At 38.5% G+C, this 15,615-nt stretch overlaps 1 protein-coding gene across 3 annotated transcripts in view; it reads right to left on the bottom strand.

Moving 5' to 3' along the window:
• SOX5 (SRY-box transcription factor 5) overlaps nucleotides 1–15,615 on the bottom strand; it is a 439,900-nt gene that overhangs the window by 225,676 nt on the left and 198,609 nt on the right. For all 3 annotated transcript variants that reach the window (XM_053556184.1, XM_053556185.1, XM_053556186.1), the window contains one exon: nucleotides 12,255–12,341. In XM_053556184.1, coding sequence (XP_053412159.1) covers nucleotides 12,255–12,341 — 87 coding nt within the window. The remainder of the gene's footprint in view (nucleotides 1–12,254; nucleotides 12,342–15,615) is intronic.

Genomic DNA, 15,615 nt, shown 5'->3' with positions numbered 1-15,615 from the left:
AAGTTGACAATAAACAATATATATACAATTTTTTCTAAGTTTTGGATTTTTTCCTCAGAAAATATTCCTACAAGAATTGCAGAGCTGAAGGGAGGAAAGGTTGTTAAGCCTTTTGATAATGGGTGTTGCTTAACAAAAATTTGGTATAAATTGATTATTCATCAGTGTAAGAATAAATCCATCTCATAGCAAAAACAAAACAGAAAAAAACACTTCAATGTATACTAACACCCTGTGAGGCCAAGGTCAGTGGATTGCCTGGGTTCAGCTCAGGAGTTTGAGACCAGCCTGAGCAAGAGCAAGACCTCATCTCTACTAAAAACAGAAAACATAGCTGGGCATTGTGGTAGGTGCCCGTAGTCCCAGCTACTTGGGAGGCTGAGGCAACAGAGGATTGCTTGGGCCCAGGAGCCTGAGGTTCCAATGAACTGTGATGATGCCATGGCACTCCACTCAGGGCAACAGAGTGAAACTCTGTCTCAAAAAAAAAAAAAAAAAGCCCAAAACAAAAAATAGGCAAACAAAAAAAAGCTTTAATGTACAGAGTGGCCATAAGGTTCATGTGCGTTTTAAAATACTACGCAATTTAAAATTGCACACAATTTTTTTTTTTTCAGACAGTCTCACTATGTCACCCTCAGTAGAGTGCTCTGGCGTCACAGCTCACAGCACCCTCAAACTCTTGAGCTTAAGCAATTTTCTTGCCTCAGCCTCCCAAGTAGCTGGGACTACAGGTGCCCGCCATAATGCCTGGCTATTTTTTGTTGCAGTTGTCATTGTTGTTTAGCTGGCCCAGGCCGGGTTCGAGCCCGCCAGCCCTGGTGTATGTGGCTAATGGCCTAACCACTAAGCTACAGGCGCTGAGCCATTAAAATCGCACACAAATTTTATGGCCACCCTACATAAATGGTGAGGGGGAGGAACATAATTCAACCTTTGACAATTTATTTTTGCACAAATGACAACATAACCTAAATACTTCTGTACTATACTTAGGAAGAGTCCTTTTCCAGGCTCCTTTATCCATCTCCACTAACAATCTTCATTATCTTTTCTGTAAACTGTTGTACCCTTCTCAGAGACCTCCAAATGAAAGTGGTCCTTCCAAATATCACCTAAGCATCACATTTCCTTTGCGTATCTTAATTTCTAACCCTACTGAATTTTCCAGTCTTACCCCTCCCGACAACTGCCAGTGCCCCCTTCGCTAGGGTCTTTGCTCCCTAAACATTCATCCTTTAATTCCAGTTCATGTACCTTGTTTCTGTGGCTCTTTTCCTGACCTCCACTGATGTAACACTTGTTATCTTCCTTGGAAATCCTCACAGTATTACGTCTTTATTAGAGCATTTAATCATTACATTGCACTATCTTACGTTCATTATTTTTCTCCCAAAGTCAGGAGAGATAACTGTAATAGCAGCAATGGTAAATTATTGACTTTTATATCCTCATTACCTACAATAGGTGATGACAAACAGCATATGCCTGGCATACAGCAAATCATCTAACGTTATTTAATGAATGACATCAATAATGAAGCTTATTCTTTTTAAACCACTTTCAAATATAGGCATGCCATATAGCCAGGAGTAAAAAGGAAGCTGTTTTATCTTCAATGAATTACAGAAGGGTTCGAGTTTGGACTCTAGAGAGTTGAGCACACTTTTGCAAAAGAAATCTTCCCCATTTGTTTGGAAATACCAACATACAATGAAAGATTCAGTCCCATAGATTCATCTCTAAATTATCATGTTATTCATAATGATCTCCAAGTGGCCAGAATGGGCCTGATAAGTTGTCTGTGAACACTGGAGAAATTAGCAAGAATCACAAAACATCCTAGACTTTAAAAAGACAAAAGGAATATTAACTAGATCCCCAGAAAACCCCGAGGCCTCTCAACGAAAAAGAAGAGCTACTGTTTATTTACCGGGATTCAGATTTTTAAGAGTCATACTAGTATATAATACTATGGAGACACAGTGATGTGTGTATGGACCTGGTCCATCTGACTCAGATATCTTAGGGCATGAGTCTATTTGTGCGTGGGTGACGGATAGTAATTTATTTTCGTGTTTCAGTTACTTACACTCTTGTGTGTTTGTTTCATTTATGTTAATCCCACTTCATTCCCCTTAGAAAGAAGATTGCTGGAGAGATAAGAACATTGTTTTAGTCTTCCTCTTGCCTGATAACTACCAGGCTCAGCATACATTTCTATTTCTAGAGGTTCCATAGAAGCAGCTCACATCAGAACATTCCTGAATATATGTGACAGAAGTCTTGAGGAAAGGGGACCAGCCTCAGTCTTGCACGTCTCAGGGAGAGAGATCACTGGCCATACCTGCTAAGCCCCAATCCAGATGTTCTTCAGTTTTCTTGACTGCTGCCTCCTTCCCTTTATAATTCACTGGAGATCTACTGACCCTCAAACATATTATAAATTAGCCCATCCATCTTCATTTCCACGACTGCTCCTTAATCCAGGCCACCATCATCTCCTGCCTTGACTACAGCAATAGTCTTCTAAACACTGTGCCAACTTCCGATTCTTCCCCTACTAAAATTGACTCTCCAAATAAATGTCCAGAATGATCTTCTTATAAAGGTAAATCAAATGATGCCACACATCTGTGTACAATCATTTCAGGGCTTTCTTCTATACATGGAATGAAATATAGACTCCTGCTCTTACAAAGCCCTGAATGGTGTGGTCCTTGTCTTCTTATTTCCTGGATCATCTGTTCCCATTTTCTCGCTTGACAATATGTTTCTTGTAGTTTTTCTAATATCAATGTGCAAACTCATTCTCACCATGGGGCCTTTGGCTGTCAATTGCTTTCCTCAGAAAACTCTTCTCCTAGATCAAGGTTTCTCAACCTTCAGAGCTGTTGACATTTTTTAGGACAAATAATTTTGTGGGGAACTATCTGTACAGCATCTCTGGCCTCTATCCTCCAGATGCAGGTGGGGTCCCCACCACTTCTATATTTTTGTTTGTTTGTTTATTTATTTTTTTTGTTATTTTGAGGTAGAGTCTTATTATGTTACCCTCGGTAGAGTGCCATGGCATCACAGCTCATAGCAACCTCAAACTCTTGGGCTTAAGCGATCCTCTTACCTCAGCCTCCCAAGTAGCTGGGACTGCAGGTGCCTGCTACAATGCACAGCTATTTTTTGTGGCAGTTGTCATTGTTGCTTAGGTCCTAGGCTGGGTTCGAACCCGCCAGCCTCAGCATATGTGGCTAGTGCTGTAATCACTGTGCTATAGGCACTGAGCCAACCACCCCTAGTTTTGTCACCCCCAAATGTCTCCAGACATTACCAAATTTCCTCTTGTAGAGCAAAATCACACTCAGTTGAAACTATGTCAAATGACTTACCTATCATGCATTCAGCATATATCACACGCATCTCACTCTATTCTAAGATACCACAACTAAAAGCCTGAAAAGAATTCTTACCTTCATAGAGCTTAAATTTAAATGAAAACGATAATAAATAAACACAGACACTCAGATCCATCCAAGATAGTTACTTACAAGGCCAGCTCCTCAGAGAGCCTTCCCTGAACATTGAAATAACATACGCCACCACACCCCACTTTCCATGATACCATCCAATTTTTATACTGGTGACAGTAGTCAGCATTATACAAAATATTCCAGTACAGTATAAGCTTTATGGTAATAGGAACTGATCTGTTTTGTTCAACATAGTATCTTCATATCTGTAGGATAGTGCCTAAAAAACAGTGCCAACTTGTTGAATGAATAAAATAAATTTTAAAACTGAATAAGTGAGAAAAGTCTGTGATTAGCTGATACTGCAGTACAAGGATAACCCTCATTAGGCTTACTTGAAGCCAGGATGATCTCAAGTGTGTTAAAATAATATGAAAAACATACACAGAAGCTGGGGTCTTCCAATGTTTTTCTATTCCACCCAAACAAAAAAAGCAGGAAATGTCTTGAAATCGAATCATCACAAAGTATGCAAATCAAAGAACGGTAAAAAGTAAAACCACTCAAGGGGCAAACTGTCTTAGAACTTCAGGGCTAAAAGTAAACCAGAGGTTAAATGTTTTTCTCTCAAGTAAATCATCATTTAATTCTTTGTGTCAAAGCAACAACCTTTCCTAGGATTTTGTTTGTTTGTTTTATTCGTGTTTCTTAAGACTATTAGTGTGACCGTTTGGTTTAATTTTTCTTATTGAAATGTTGTTACTTCCAATCAGCATCATTCACTGTGTTGCTTTTAAAATTCTGCCTGCTGGTCAGGAGCAGCGGCTCCCATCTGTAATGCTAGCACACTGGGAGCCCAGAGCAAGAGGAGCCCTTGAACTCAGGAGTTACAGACCAGCCTGGGCAAAACTGAGACCCAGTCTTTACTAAAAATAGAAAAGCTAGCCAGGTGTTGTGGTGGGCACCTATAGTCCCAGCTACTTAGGAAGCTCAGGTCTAAAAGATTGCTTAAGCTCAAGAGTTTGAGGTTGCCGTGAACTATGATGATACCATAGCTCTCAATGCCAGGCTGTATCAAAAATAAGCAAATAAACAAACAAATAAGTAAAATAAAAATAGAAAAAAAAAATGGCTGAGCATTGTGGTGGGCACCTGTAGTCTTAGCTACTCGAGAGGCTGAGAAGGATCGCTTGAACCCAGGAATTTGAGGTTGTTATGAGCTCGGCTGATGCCACCACACTCTAGCCTAGGTAACAGAGTAACACTCTGTCTAAATTAATAAATAAATAAATGAATAAAACAAAGTGAAATTCTGCCTGGTAAAGAGCTACTACTAGACTGTAAGCTCCAGGGGGGCAAGAATCTGTCTACTGTATTTGCTATTATTCTATCTACAGAGCTAGCACATGGCACAACAGATAACAGTCTTTATTGAACAAACTGAAAATATCATGAATAAAAACGAATAAGTTATTCTAAATCTGTAAGTAAAGCTTTCAGAAGTCTTAGCCGCCAAGAGAGGAAAGGCAGAACCATCATTCAAAAGGGATGAATGAAAATGGTATTACTTCAATTCTTAAAAGGAGTTATTTGGTTTTAGCTTATTCAATATGTAAATACTTATTAACCCATCCTTTTCGTTTAAGAACACTTTAGTTAACCTTTTATGAGATTTAGCTACATATTTTTTACTACTACATAGATATGCCTCAGAAGTTGAAGTCACTTAAAATTATATAAGGAATATCACATTTTATTATATGAGTGTGAATTAAATGATAACTTCTTACACTGTTAACACTATCATGTATGCTGACTGTTTTTGACAGAACAAGTTGTATCAAAAATAAGCAAAATATCTTTTGATTCAACATCTTCAAAGGTGGGCTTGGCTTAGATTAAAATACATCTAACACAGAAAAGCATTCAATTTTAAGGGTGACCGCCATTAGTTTGAAATCATATACTCTATAAGCTGCTGTATTTATCACTGAACCCCCAAAACTGGATGCACTGTTTCTGGGATTTTATGAAATAGACGTACATATTATAATTTTTGTAGTAAAAGCAAAAGTCATTCTTGCTACCTTTTCTTTCTTTCTTTTTTTTTTTTTTTAAGTATGGCTCTTTTATATAACATCTTAATATGACTTTTAATGGTGACTGTAATTTTAAAGACTTTTCTAAAACTATTCTATTCACTTACTTACTGTACTTAAAATTTAAAAGCCATTATTTAAACTATCACATTAAATTTGCTGCATTTAGAATACAGTTAATAATAGTCATCTTGACATATGGCAATTTTTTATTTGTGATTCATTCACCCAAATATGAGGCAGTTTCCCAATTTTTGGCCAACAAAAAATGAGACCGTCTATAAGGGAACAGCCAATATGTAAATAGCCCAAAAATACAAAACAATGTGCATGCTAGGGACAGATCTGAGGACACACAATCTTGGGTGAAATTATAGGGTCCTTTATCCAGGTATCCTGGGTCTAGAATTGTTACCAACTTCTAAAGGATTTTAGAAATTACCCAGTCCATTTTTACTGCAGACAGACTGCCGAGCGACACGTAAAAATACAGGCTTTGAAGCAAGGCAGAAGTTGGTTCAAATCTTTGCCCCAGCTACAGTATATGGTTTGGGATAATTAATCTCTCTGAATCTTAATTTCCTCATATGTAAAATCAACATAAAATGACTTTGTCACAAAAATTGTTCAAAGAGGATATTTACAAGGTGCCTGTAGGAAAGATGTTTAGGATATGGGGTGCAATCATAGCAATCTGCAACTAAAAAAAAAAAAAAAAGGAATAGATAAGGAAATACTGTGCTTCCCTAGGAAATGTTAGTATAAAACAGAAAAAGGCTTTAGATCAGTGGCATTATCCAGTGATCTGGACGTGTTTGAACAAGTGTTGGAGTCTATCACATCTATAAGAAAACAAAGTTTTAAAAATTATTTTAATTTTATAATTTTTATAACTCTCAAACAAGGGAGTATTTTTTTAAATGAATGAATGAATGCATGTTTAAATTAGAAAAATATTGAGGAGAGCATTTTAGTTTTTCAAATATATGATGCAAATTAAACATGTAAGAGTTGAGTTTTTCACATTATGTTTAAAACACACATTATTCAATGACTGCTTTGTGCCTGAACAAGTACGGAGTATGTAAAACTTACTAGTTGGTGAACTGGACAGACCATCAAGATCCTGATCAACTGTGACCCAGTGGCTGATCATTCTCTTCCCAGCACTAGCTTTGTTTATGCCCTGGCATGAGGGCACGGCATTCTGAGACAGGGCAAGTCGCTGGTCTATGGAAAATGTAGTCACTTTTTGTTTTTATAGACACTGCCAAACTGATTTTGAAAACTTATATTCTGTGATCCAGAAGTCTTTCTTTAGTCCTTAAGAAGTAGTTTTTACAAAAAAGTGGAAACATTACTCATACGCAACTACAGAGAACTATAAAACACGCTTAGTGGAGATAAAAACATTAAACATTTACTCTATTTAGAAGTAAATGACTACATGTTATGTACCTTCCTTATGGCTGACTTTTGTATTGAACAAATTCCAGATCTAACAGTTCTCTCAGAAAATAATCAACATTTCCAACCCCTTTGCAAAAGTGTGCAGATAGAAACGCTTTAGGTTAATATACAAAGGTAATAATGACAAGCTTACTATTAACAAATCACGTGACTCTTACACTGTTGTTGGATTTTAAAAGAATGGGTTTAAAACAGCCTTCAAAGTGATATAAATGCTTTCATACCAAAATGCTGAAATATTAATTTCCAAGTTTTAAATTTATAAAATGCCAAGGATTGCCTGGATTTTGTTTACCTGGCTTCTGATTCCTAATCCAAGTCTGCTTATTTTCAAATTTCATAATGTTATTTAAGAAGAATTATTTTTTTTCAAGCCAAATATTGAATCTACATATGTTTTCATCTCAAATTTTATATGTTACCAATCAGGGGTGAGGAATCTGTGGCCTCAAGGCTACAGGGCCCTCCAGAGCCCTTCTACCGAATCCAAACTTCACAGAACAAATCCCTTTATTAAAAGGATTCAGTCAAAGACCACACTCAAGGATCCAGAATTAATGTGTCTTTCATTCATGAGCTCTGCTATTGTTAAATGAATTATTTTATTGAATCTTTTATTGGCAATATTACAAGTGCTTGCCTTGATGCCTTATCTTTCCGAAAAGACAAGTTTAGAGCGTTCAAAACAAGCCTATTTCTTTATTATACCAAAATGCAGCTGGCACTTTCCTTACATTCAGATTCAACACTTTATGGATCTAAATGAATGCACTATGACCAGGGTAAGAGGGTCTATCTTCCAGAGAGACCAAGGGGAAACAACCAGGCTCTAAAAAGTTCTTCAGATTGGCTGGTAGAGAAACTGATCTAGAATTTTCTGAGTGACCTGGCAGAAGAATCTTCCAAACATTGCTTTGTGTTTATAACCTCACCAAGACAGAAATAATTGAGAGTATTTTGCATGCAGATATTTGCGTTATAATTCTGTAAACAAATATCAAGTCAGCAAAATACAAATGAACTTTGTTGAAAAACAAATCATTTGTTTAGATTAGTTAAGGCTGCCATAGATCCCCAGATACTGTCCTCAGGTGAGGTGGCCACCCAGTGACCTTCAGTGCAATGAAATTGCATGCTGAATCAGCATGTGACACTCACGATTGCCAACAGGAGTGCAAGCACTTGTTTTCCCGTCTTCTTACTAACTAGGAGACTATAAATGATATTTATTCACTGTACACACCACTGTTACTCACAGCTTCTACTATAGATAAGGGAAAAAAACTTGATGAACTGGCCTGTTACATTACATGGCTGATTAGAAAAGCAGTAACAACTAATTCCATCAGGCAGCTAATCAGTTTACAGCATATATTGACTGCTGTTGGCAGAAATTTTTAGTCTGTTTTGTTCTGCAAAACTGGACTTAGTGTCTTTTTTATGTGTTTGTTAGAGGATTGTTTCTAATGTTAGCTTTATAACCCAACTATTGGTATATATTCTATATGGTATATATTCTAACAGGTAAGATAATCCAACATGAATAATCATTTTAACATTCCTAGAAGAGGGTAACCTTTACTAACTCATTTTGTTTCTTGAAAAATGAGGCTGGGGCGGCGCCTGTGGCTCAGTGAGTAGGACGCCGGACCCATATGACGAGGGTGGCGGGTTCAAACCAAGCCCCGGCCAAACTGCAACAAAAAAATAGCCGGGCGTTGTGGCGGGCGCCTGTAGTCCCAGCTGCTCAGGAGGCTGAGGCAAGAGAATCATGTAAGCCCAAGAGTTAGAGGTTGCTGTGAGCCATGTGACGCCACGGCACTCTACCCGAGGGCGGTACAGTGAGACTCTGTTTCTACAAAAAAAAAAAAAAAAAAAGCAAAAAGAAAAATGAGGCTCACTTAAGTGGGTATAACAACTATTGGCTGACAGTTAAACTATCTAAATCCAAAGCTATTTATTTCTCCTACATTAAAAGGTTTATCATTTTTACTTTTCAAATATTTATAGTAAGAAACACTTCCCTAAACTTTTCTCAGCTGTGACTCTTTTATCCAAATGACCTGAAAGTAATTCCCTGATAGCAATGTAACACTGGCACCTAAGAACAGGCATCGTCCTCACTTGCCTATGTTCTAAAGTATTTTAAAAAGGGCACGCGTACACACACACACTCATTCACTCACACGTTTCCTGGGACTAATTAAAACTTACATGAAAACTGACCAGTATAAACGGAGGAGAAAAGTTTCAGGTCACCATGAGACCCTGCAAATACTACCAAGGCTGAAAACATCCGAACATATGCAAAGGTTCTCTTCAAATTCATTATTTTAAATTATCATTCATATATCACCTAATAATTCAATAAATCACTATTTTCAGATTTTAAAGAATGCTCACATTTATCCTTCCCTCCTCCAACAAAAAACAGTGCATGACACCAAAGACTTACACCTTCACTTGCCTCATTAAAGTAGCTGCCCAAACAACTAAGCCATTGTTCTTGTCTAACTTCTAAGTGGCATGAAAAACTACATTCCTGGGCACTCCATAATCTTCTTGCCCGACCCCCCAAGAACCTTTAAGTCAAATTCATTCACACCCACAGGGCAGTACACTATTGTATACTTTCCACTTTTCAACCACCTATGAACAATGGGTAGTAATTGCAACTGTCATGGGCAGTCACAAGGAAAAGTAACCCAGCACAGTTTCTCCAGTTTACTGCCAAACCAGGGCGGAACACCTAATAACCATGTCCCTAACAGAAGAAAGGCCTACAGTTGCTTTTAAAACGCATCAGAAAACAGCTTTTTGAACAGAACCAGAGGACAATAACCAAACTTGTGCTCTGAATGTGCATCTTAAAAAACTCAAAAGTAAAGACAGACACTTCTCTTGTGGTCTGAGGGTAGCTTCCTAAACCAACCCCCCAGGTAAGCCTGAAAGGACAGCTGAGCGGTCCTCTAAGCTTGCCATCAATGGTGCGGCTGCTTTTAAGTTGGATTTGAGAAGGAAAACAAGTGAGGGGGAAAAAAAATGTTTGTCCTCCAAAGAAATGAGATCACAGGGCTTGGGAGAGGCAGTCAGTCTGCTCTGCTCTCCGTCATCACCTAGGTGAGTGGAGAAAAAGGAACCTTGGAGAAGATATCCTGTGCCTCATGTGTAAGTGGGTTAAAGTCCACCAAAACAATGCAAAGGGACTCCTGTCTCTGAAGAGGAAACTTCTCCGTTCCCTTTAACCTTTGTCTTTAAGCTCTTTAAAGCACATTGATTATTCCTCTGACTCATTTCCATACAGCCTGAACACAAGTAATTCCAAATGATCTGCTTGAAAAATGAAATATTCAGTCAAACATTTTCTGGACATTTCCAAGTACCCAGATGTTTTTTTTTTTTTTGTAGAGACAGAGTCTCACTTTATGGCCCTTGGTAGAGTGCTGTGGCCTCACACAGCTCACAGCAACCTCCAACTCCTGGGCTTAAGCGATTCTCTTGCCTCAGCCTCCCGAGTAGCTGGGACTACAGGCACCCGCCACAACGCCCAGTTATTTTTTGGTTGCAGTTTGGCCGGGGCTGGGTTTGAACCCTCCACCCTCGGTATATGGGGCCGGCGCCTTACCGACTGAGCCACAGGCGCTGCCCTACCAAGTACCCAGATGTTGATGTGATGGAGGCCAAACACTCGAGAAGACTGGTAATTTGTTTTTCTCCAGGATAAAATGATGCAATAGAGACTTAAGGAAGTCAATGGCCTCTCTCACTGGGAGAACTCTTGCACAGGCATACACGTGCAAAAACGTTATCTATATACATATCTCTACATACTATATGGAATATAAATGTGGTGAGATTTAAGTATGTATCAGGCCCTACCAAAAGTATACACAGTAATACATAGGTAAGTATTTTAATATTGTTGAGTAAGTATCTTAGGCTCCTGCCTGTAATCCTTGCACAATGGGAGGCCGAGGCAGGTGGATTGCTTCAGCTCAGGAGTTTGAGACCAGCCTGAGCAAGAAAGAGACCCTGTCTCTTCTAAAAATAGAAAAAGTAGTTGGGCACTGTGGCCGGGCACCTGTAGTCACATTTATTTAGCACACTGAGGCAGGAAGATGTCTTGAACCCAGGAGTTTATAGAGTTTTCTGTCAGGTCGGCTGATGTCAAGTTACTCTAAGCTGGGGCAACAGAGTGAGTCTATAACTCAAATAAATAAATTAAAAATGAAAGATGACTAAGTACCTTGAGTTTCTCAAAATTAATCTAACCTTACAACTCAGAATCCTAAGTGTCCTATTAGCAACACATAGAAAACCGTAGATGGGCCACGAGTGGTGGCTCAGGCCCTTCCTCCCAGCACTCTGGGAAGCCGGGGCTGGTAGATCCCTGGAGGATAGGAGTGGAGACCAGCCTCAGCAAGAGTGAGACCCGGTCTCTACTAAAAAAAGCCAGGTATTATAGTGGCCACCTGTAGTCCCAGTTATTCCAGAGGCTGAGGCAAGGGGATCACTTGAGCCCAAAAGATTGAGGTTGCTGTGAGCTGTGATACCAGGATACTCTACCCAGGGTGACAGAGTGAAAAAGGAAAACCACAGCTGTCCACCGTGTCTGAGACAACACATTTTCAATCTAAGGTATCAATTGCTTGTGTATTTATATGAGGAAATTAAAACTTTCCCTCTTGTTATTAGCCGAAGTTTATTTAGATATGTATATTCAGTATCTACTCTACATAGAATTTCTCTTAGTTGGATGTAATTAGCTAATTCAAACAAAGCGAAACCATTGCCCTTCATGGTATAAAATTACCCTTTTTATGCCTTTCCCATTCTTCTTTCTGGTTTTAAAAGCAAATTATGCACTTCCATTATGTAGAATGTATGAAACCACCTTATACAGATGCAGCTTTTAACTTTGCTATAGGTTCATTCCTACTTAAATAGTAAATTATTTAAATAAAAAAAGATGAAAACCCAAGCCTGTTAAAGGCACAGCGGAGTTACTCTGTTAAAAACAACAGACCGTTTAGTCTGTAAGGCACAAAGAGAAAAAATAAGAACCTTGAAAAATTGCCTTTTCAAAACAGAAAGAATACCAAACAGAGAATGAAAAGCAGGATGGGCTGGGAGCAGAAGTACTTTATCACCATTGACGGTCCTAAATATCACCTGCATTTTGGCACATTTTAGATCAAAATAATTACATACACATTACCTTTTATTTCACCAAAGTTTCCTGATCCCATGGCCAGAAGCTTGTCTTTCCAGTCCTTGGAGAGTAGCTTTTCAATACTGGGGGTTTCTAGGCAAAGGAGAAAAAAAAAAAAAAATGTAAGCAAGTCCACATGACTATCTTTACAATGAAGCTCATTAAAAGTCTCTCTGTTAAAAATAAGGCCATCCCTATTCCAGCCCCAGCTCATAATGGCTTTGTCAAAAAAAATGATACCAGGGACAGAAAAAAAGATTGTGTTTTGTCACCTGCTGTTTCAAAATCATTAGCTTTTTCCTCTTGCAGAACAAAGCCATACTAATTCTTTAAGACAATGGTACGTTTTATAGAGGTGAGGGGAAATTTGCCCTTTCCCCTGGAAGTTCCTTGACAGATCAACTCACAATGAAGTCAGATAAATAAGAGAAAGGTCTATTTACCATGCACATGGGGAGAATCACAGAGTGATTACTCAGTATCCCACTGGGATCCACATATTTTTATACACACATTTTAGAGGTGTGGGGAGAAAATGAGGAACGCGGATAATTCTGTTTAGGGTGACAAATGGTGCTAGGGAAGACAAATAGATGGGGGAAACAAAGTGACTTGCAAAAGTTCCTCTTTGCAAATTAATTTGACCCGAGGGACAGGTATTATACTGTATTTAGATGATGTGGGTCAGGTCTGGTTGTAGTCTTGATTTTTTTTCCCCCTTCAGTATACTGAAGTAACGGGGAGAGGAAGAGAAGTCTTGCCCCTTTGATCTTTTGATCGGGTCAGTCTGGTTCACATGTATGGAGGGAAAGCCCCTTCTAATGCCTTTTTATCCAGAGGAGCCTTAATTCAAAATACCCAGGGGTCATATTTTGGGGTAAAATTCCCTGAGTTCCTTCACTATAAACCTGAGGTTCATTGTTTTTCAATTGGGTGCACAAATTCTTGCTATAATGGATCTTTGTCAATTTCAGGGTGTTAGTTTGCAGTCAAAAAATAATTATGTTGATAAAATGCAGAGAAAAAAAAGCAAAGTATTAGCTCTTAAATCTGCTACATGTAATTATATCCCTCTGTGTGTTTACAATTACATCCGGTTTATAATATGTGTTTAACATTGTGTGGTGGTAAGCACACTGTGTGGCAAGATTTGCCAGAATTGGGAACCCTTTAAGAAAAAGAGAAGAGAAAAGTTGGTATACAAGAAGCTTTCAAAAGATCGCAAAACCTACAGAAGTGAGCAATGCTTCTAAGGGGAACCTATCATTTGCTTCTTTCATACTCCTTGACAATGCCCTGTGTCGGGACAGGGCACATACATTTTAGAGAACAAGGTCCTGTTGTCGTCTCATACTTGGTTCTGTATGTCACGTGTTGGTGACTTTTCATTTTGTGTTGAATTGTAAGATATAAATAAATATAAACACCGATCAAAACTGCCACATGTTACACTCAGTTCTGAGCACTGTAATTGTGTATTCTTGTCAGCATTTAGATGGGCACACAATTACAAGGGTCTCAAAGCCCTGATAAGCACGGCTTTCAGTTAGAAGTGGAATGTCCTGACAGATAAGCGTCCCAGTGTGCTCCATCCAAGTAACAGACTCCACACTCAGTGTCTAGATCCGAGGTGGTGATCTAGACACGTACACTGGTGAGTAGCATGGACACTGCCGTTCCCTGCCTGGGTGTTTTCGTGTGCGTTTGTGTTAGTTCAGGCATTTGTTTACCCCCTACCAGGCGCATAAACGGAGCACATGTTAACTTACTAAGGGGACTGTGTGGCCTAGAGACCATAAGATTGTTAGAATCCGGCAAATTCTCCCCATAGTAAAATGCATCTTAGGGAGTCCTCATCGTCTTTATCATCATCTTTAGCTAACACTATACAGCCATCGGCTATCAGAGTCCCAAAGTCTCTGTACAGCTTTCAACACAGCAGAGGTGCAATTTCCTTGGAGACTTCTTTTTCAGATGTCAAAAACTTGTGGATAATAAAAGGGTGACAAGCTCTGAATGATTCCTCTTTTCTGCAGTCTATCTGGATGGTGCAACTACACAGGGTGGCCGGAAACTTCGTGTACAATTTTAAACGGCACACTATTTTAAATTGCACAGGAACTTCAGTTCACCCCATGTAACCTAACGGTAGACAATAGCTTCTATATGCAAATTTACCTGTGGAATGCAGTTTTTCCTTTTTAACAAAATGTGGGTCTCTGGTGTTCACATTTAAGGAAAAAAAGATTCTGAAGAATTTACTTTTGCTTTTTCTTAAAATATCCCTATTTCTATTACATATCATATTGTTTCCAAAATAGAAACGGCAATTCCATGGGCGGTAAAACGCAGTAACTATCTTCATGCTGTAATCAATACTTCTGTTCATTGAGGCTTTAAAAGTAACTTTAAAATACTTCTGTAAAGATTTCTAACGTTTCTACCTTCCCAGTAAATACTATGTGAGTGAAATTATTTCTTCAACCTTATCAGAGTAGGTCAAACACACACCACTGTGTCTTTTTTCCAGCACTCTACAAAAATTCTTGAGTAGCATGTAAACAGGGCGCAGCCAATATGGTATTTGCAATAGAGTACTGTCAGTCATTAAAAGCTAACAAACCTTTGCAAGGCAGGAATGCAGCAATAGCAATCCTTTGTGCGCTAACAATAGGCCCCTGAACCTCCAGGCACCAAAAGCAGACCATTTTACTTTTAAGGCTATTGTCTGCAAAGTTCACAACAAAGCTTTCCCCCTGCAGCTAGACAAAATATTCACTGTAGTGTGCTCATAAAGAAACAGAAGTCTTCTGTCTAAGTTTCAGAGTTAAAGAAACAGCAGCCAGATTTCTGAAACCTGCAGAACATTCCTGGCCTCTTTATTAACTAGCATAAAGATATAAAGCTTGTAGACAGAGCCAGTTTTTTCAAGTACCTGACTTTTAGCATACACGGTAGAAAAAAAAAAAAATGAATGACTTCTTTAAGACTAAATTATTTGGAAAAATGTAAAATCAGAAACATAGCTAACTCAGGCTTGTCATGTCTGGGGATGAATAAAGACACATTTTAAGATACCTATAAAATGTATTTGAGATATATATTTTAAATTTAGAGTCAAATACATTTATTGAGTAGGCCTGTGTGCCAGGAACTATGCTCTATGTTCTCACCTGTATTCTCTTATTTAACCACAGCAACCAACAGAAGACTTGGATTATGTTATTACATGTATGTTACAAGAAAAAACAAACAAACAAACAAAAAAACACCCAAAAACCAAAAAGAAAAACAAAGGAGAAGCACAAAGGAAAAAATATTTCACAAAATGTAACCAGCCTTACGGAGGTCTTGAACGAAATGTTTT

Source organism: Nycticebus coucang, chromosome 12, assembly GCF_027406575.1.
Source record: "Nycticebus coucang isolate mNycCou1 chromosome 12, mNycCou1.pri, whole genome shotgun sequence".
NCBI lineage: Eukaryota > Metazoa > Chordata > Mammalia > Primates > Lorisidae > Nycticebus > Nycticebus coucang.
This window is presented reverse-complemented; position numbering and strand designations above follow the sequence as displayed.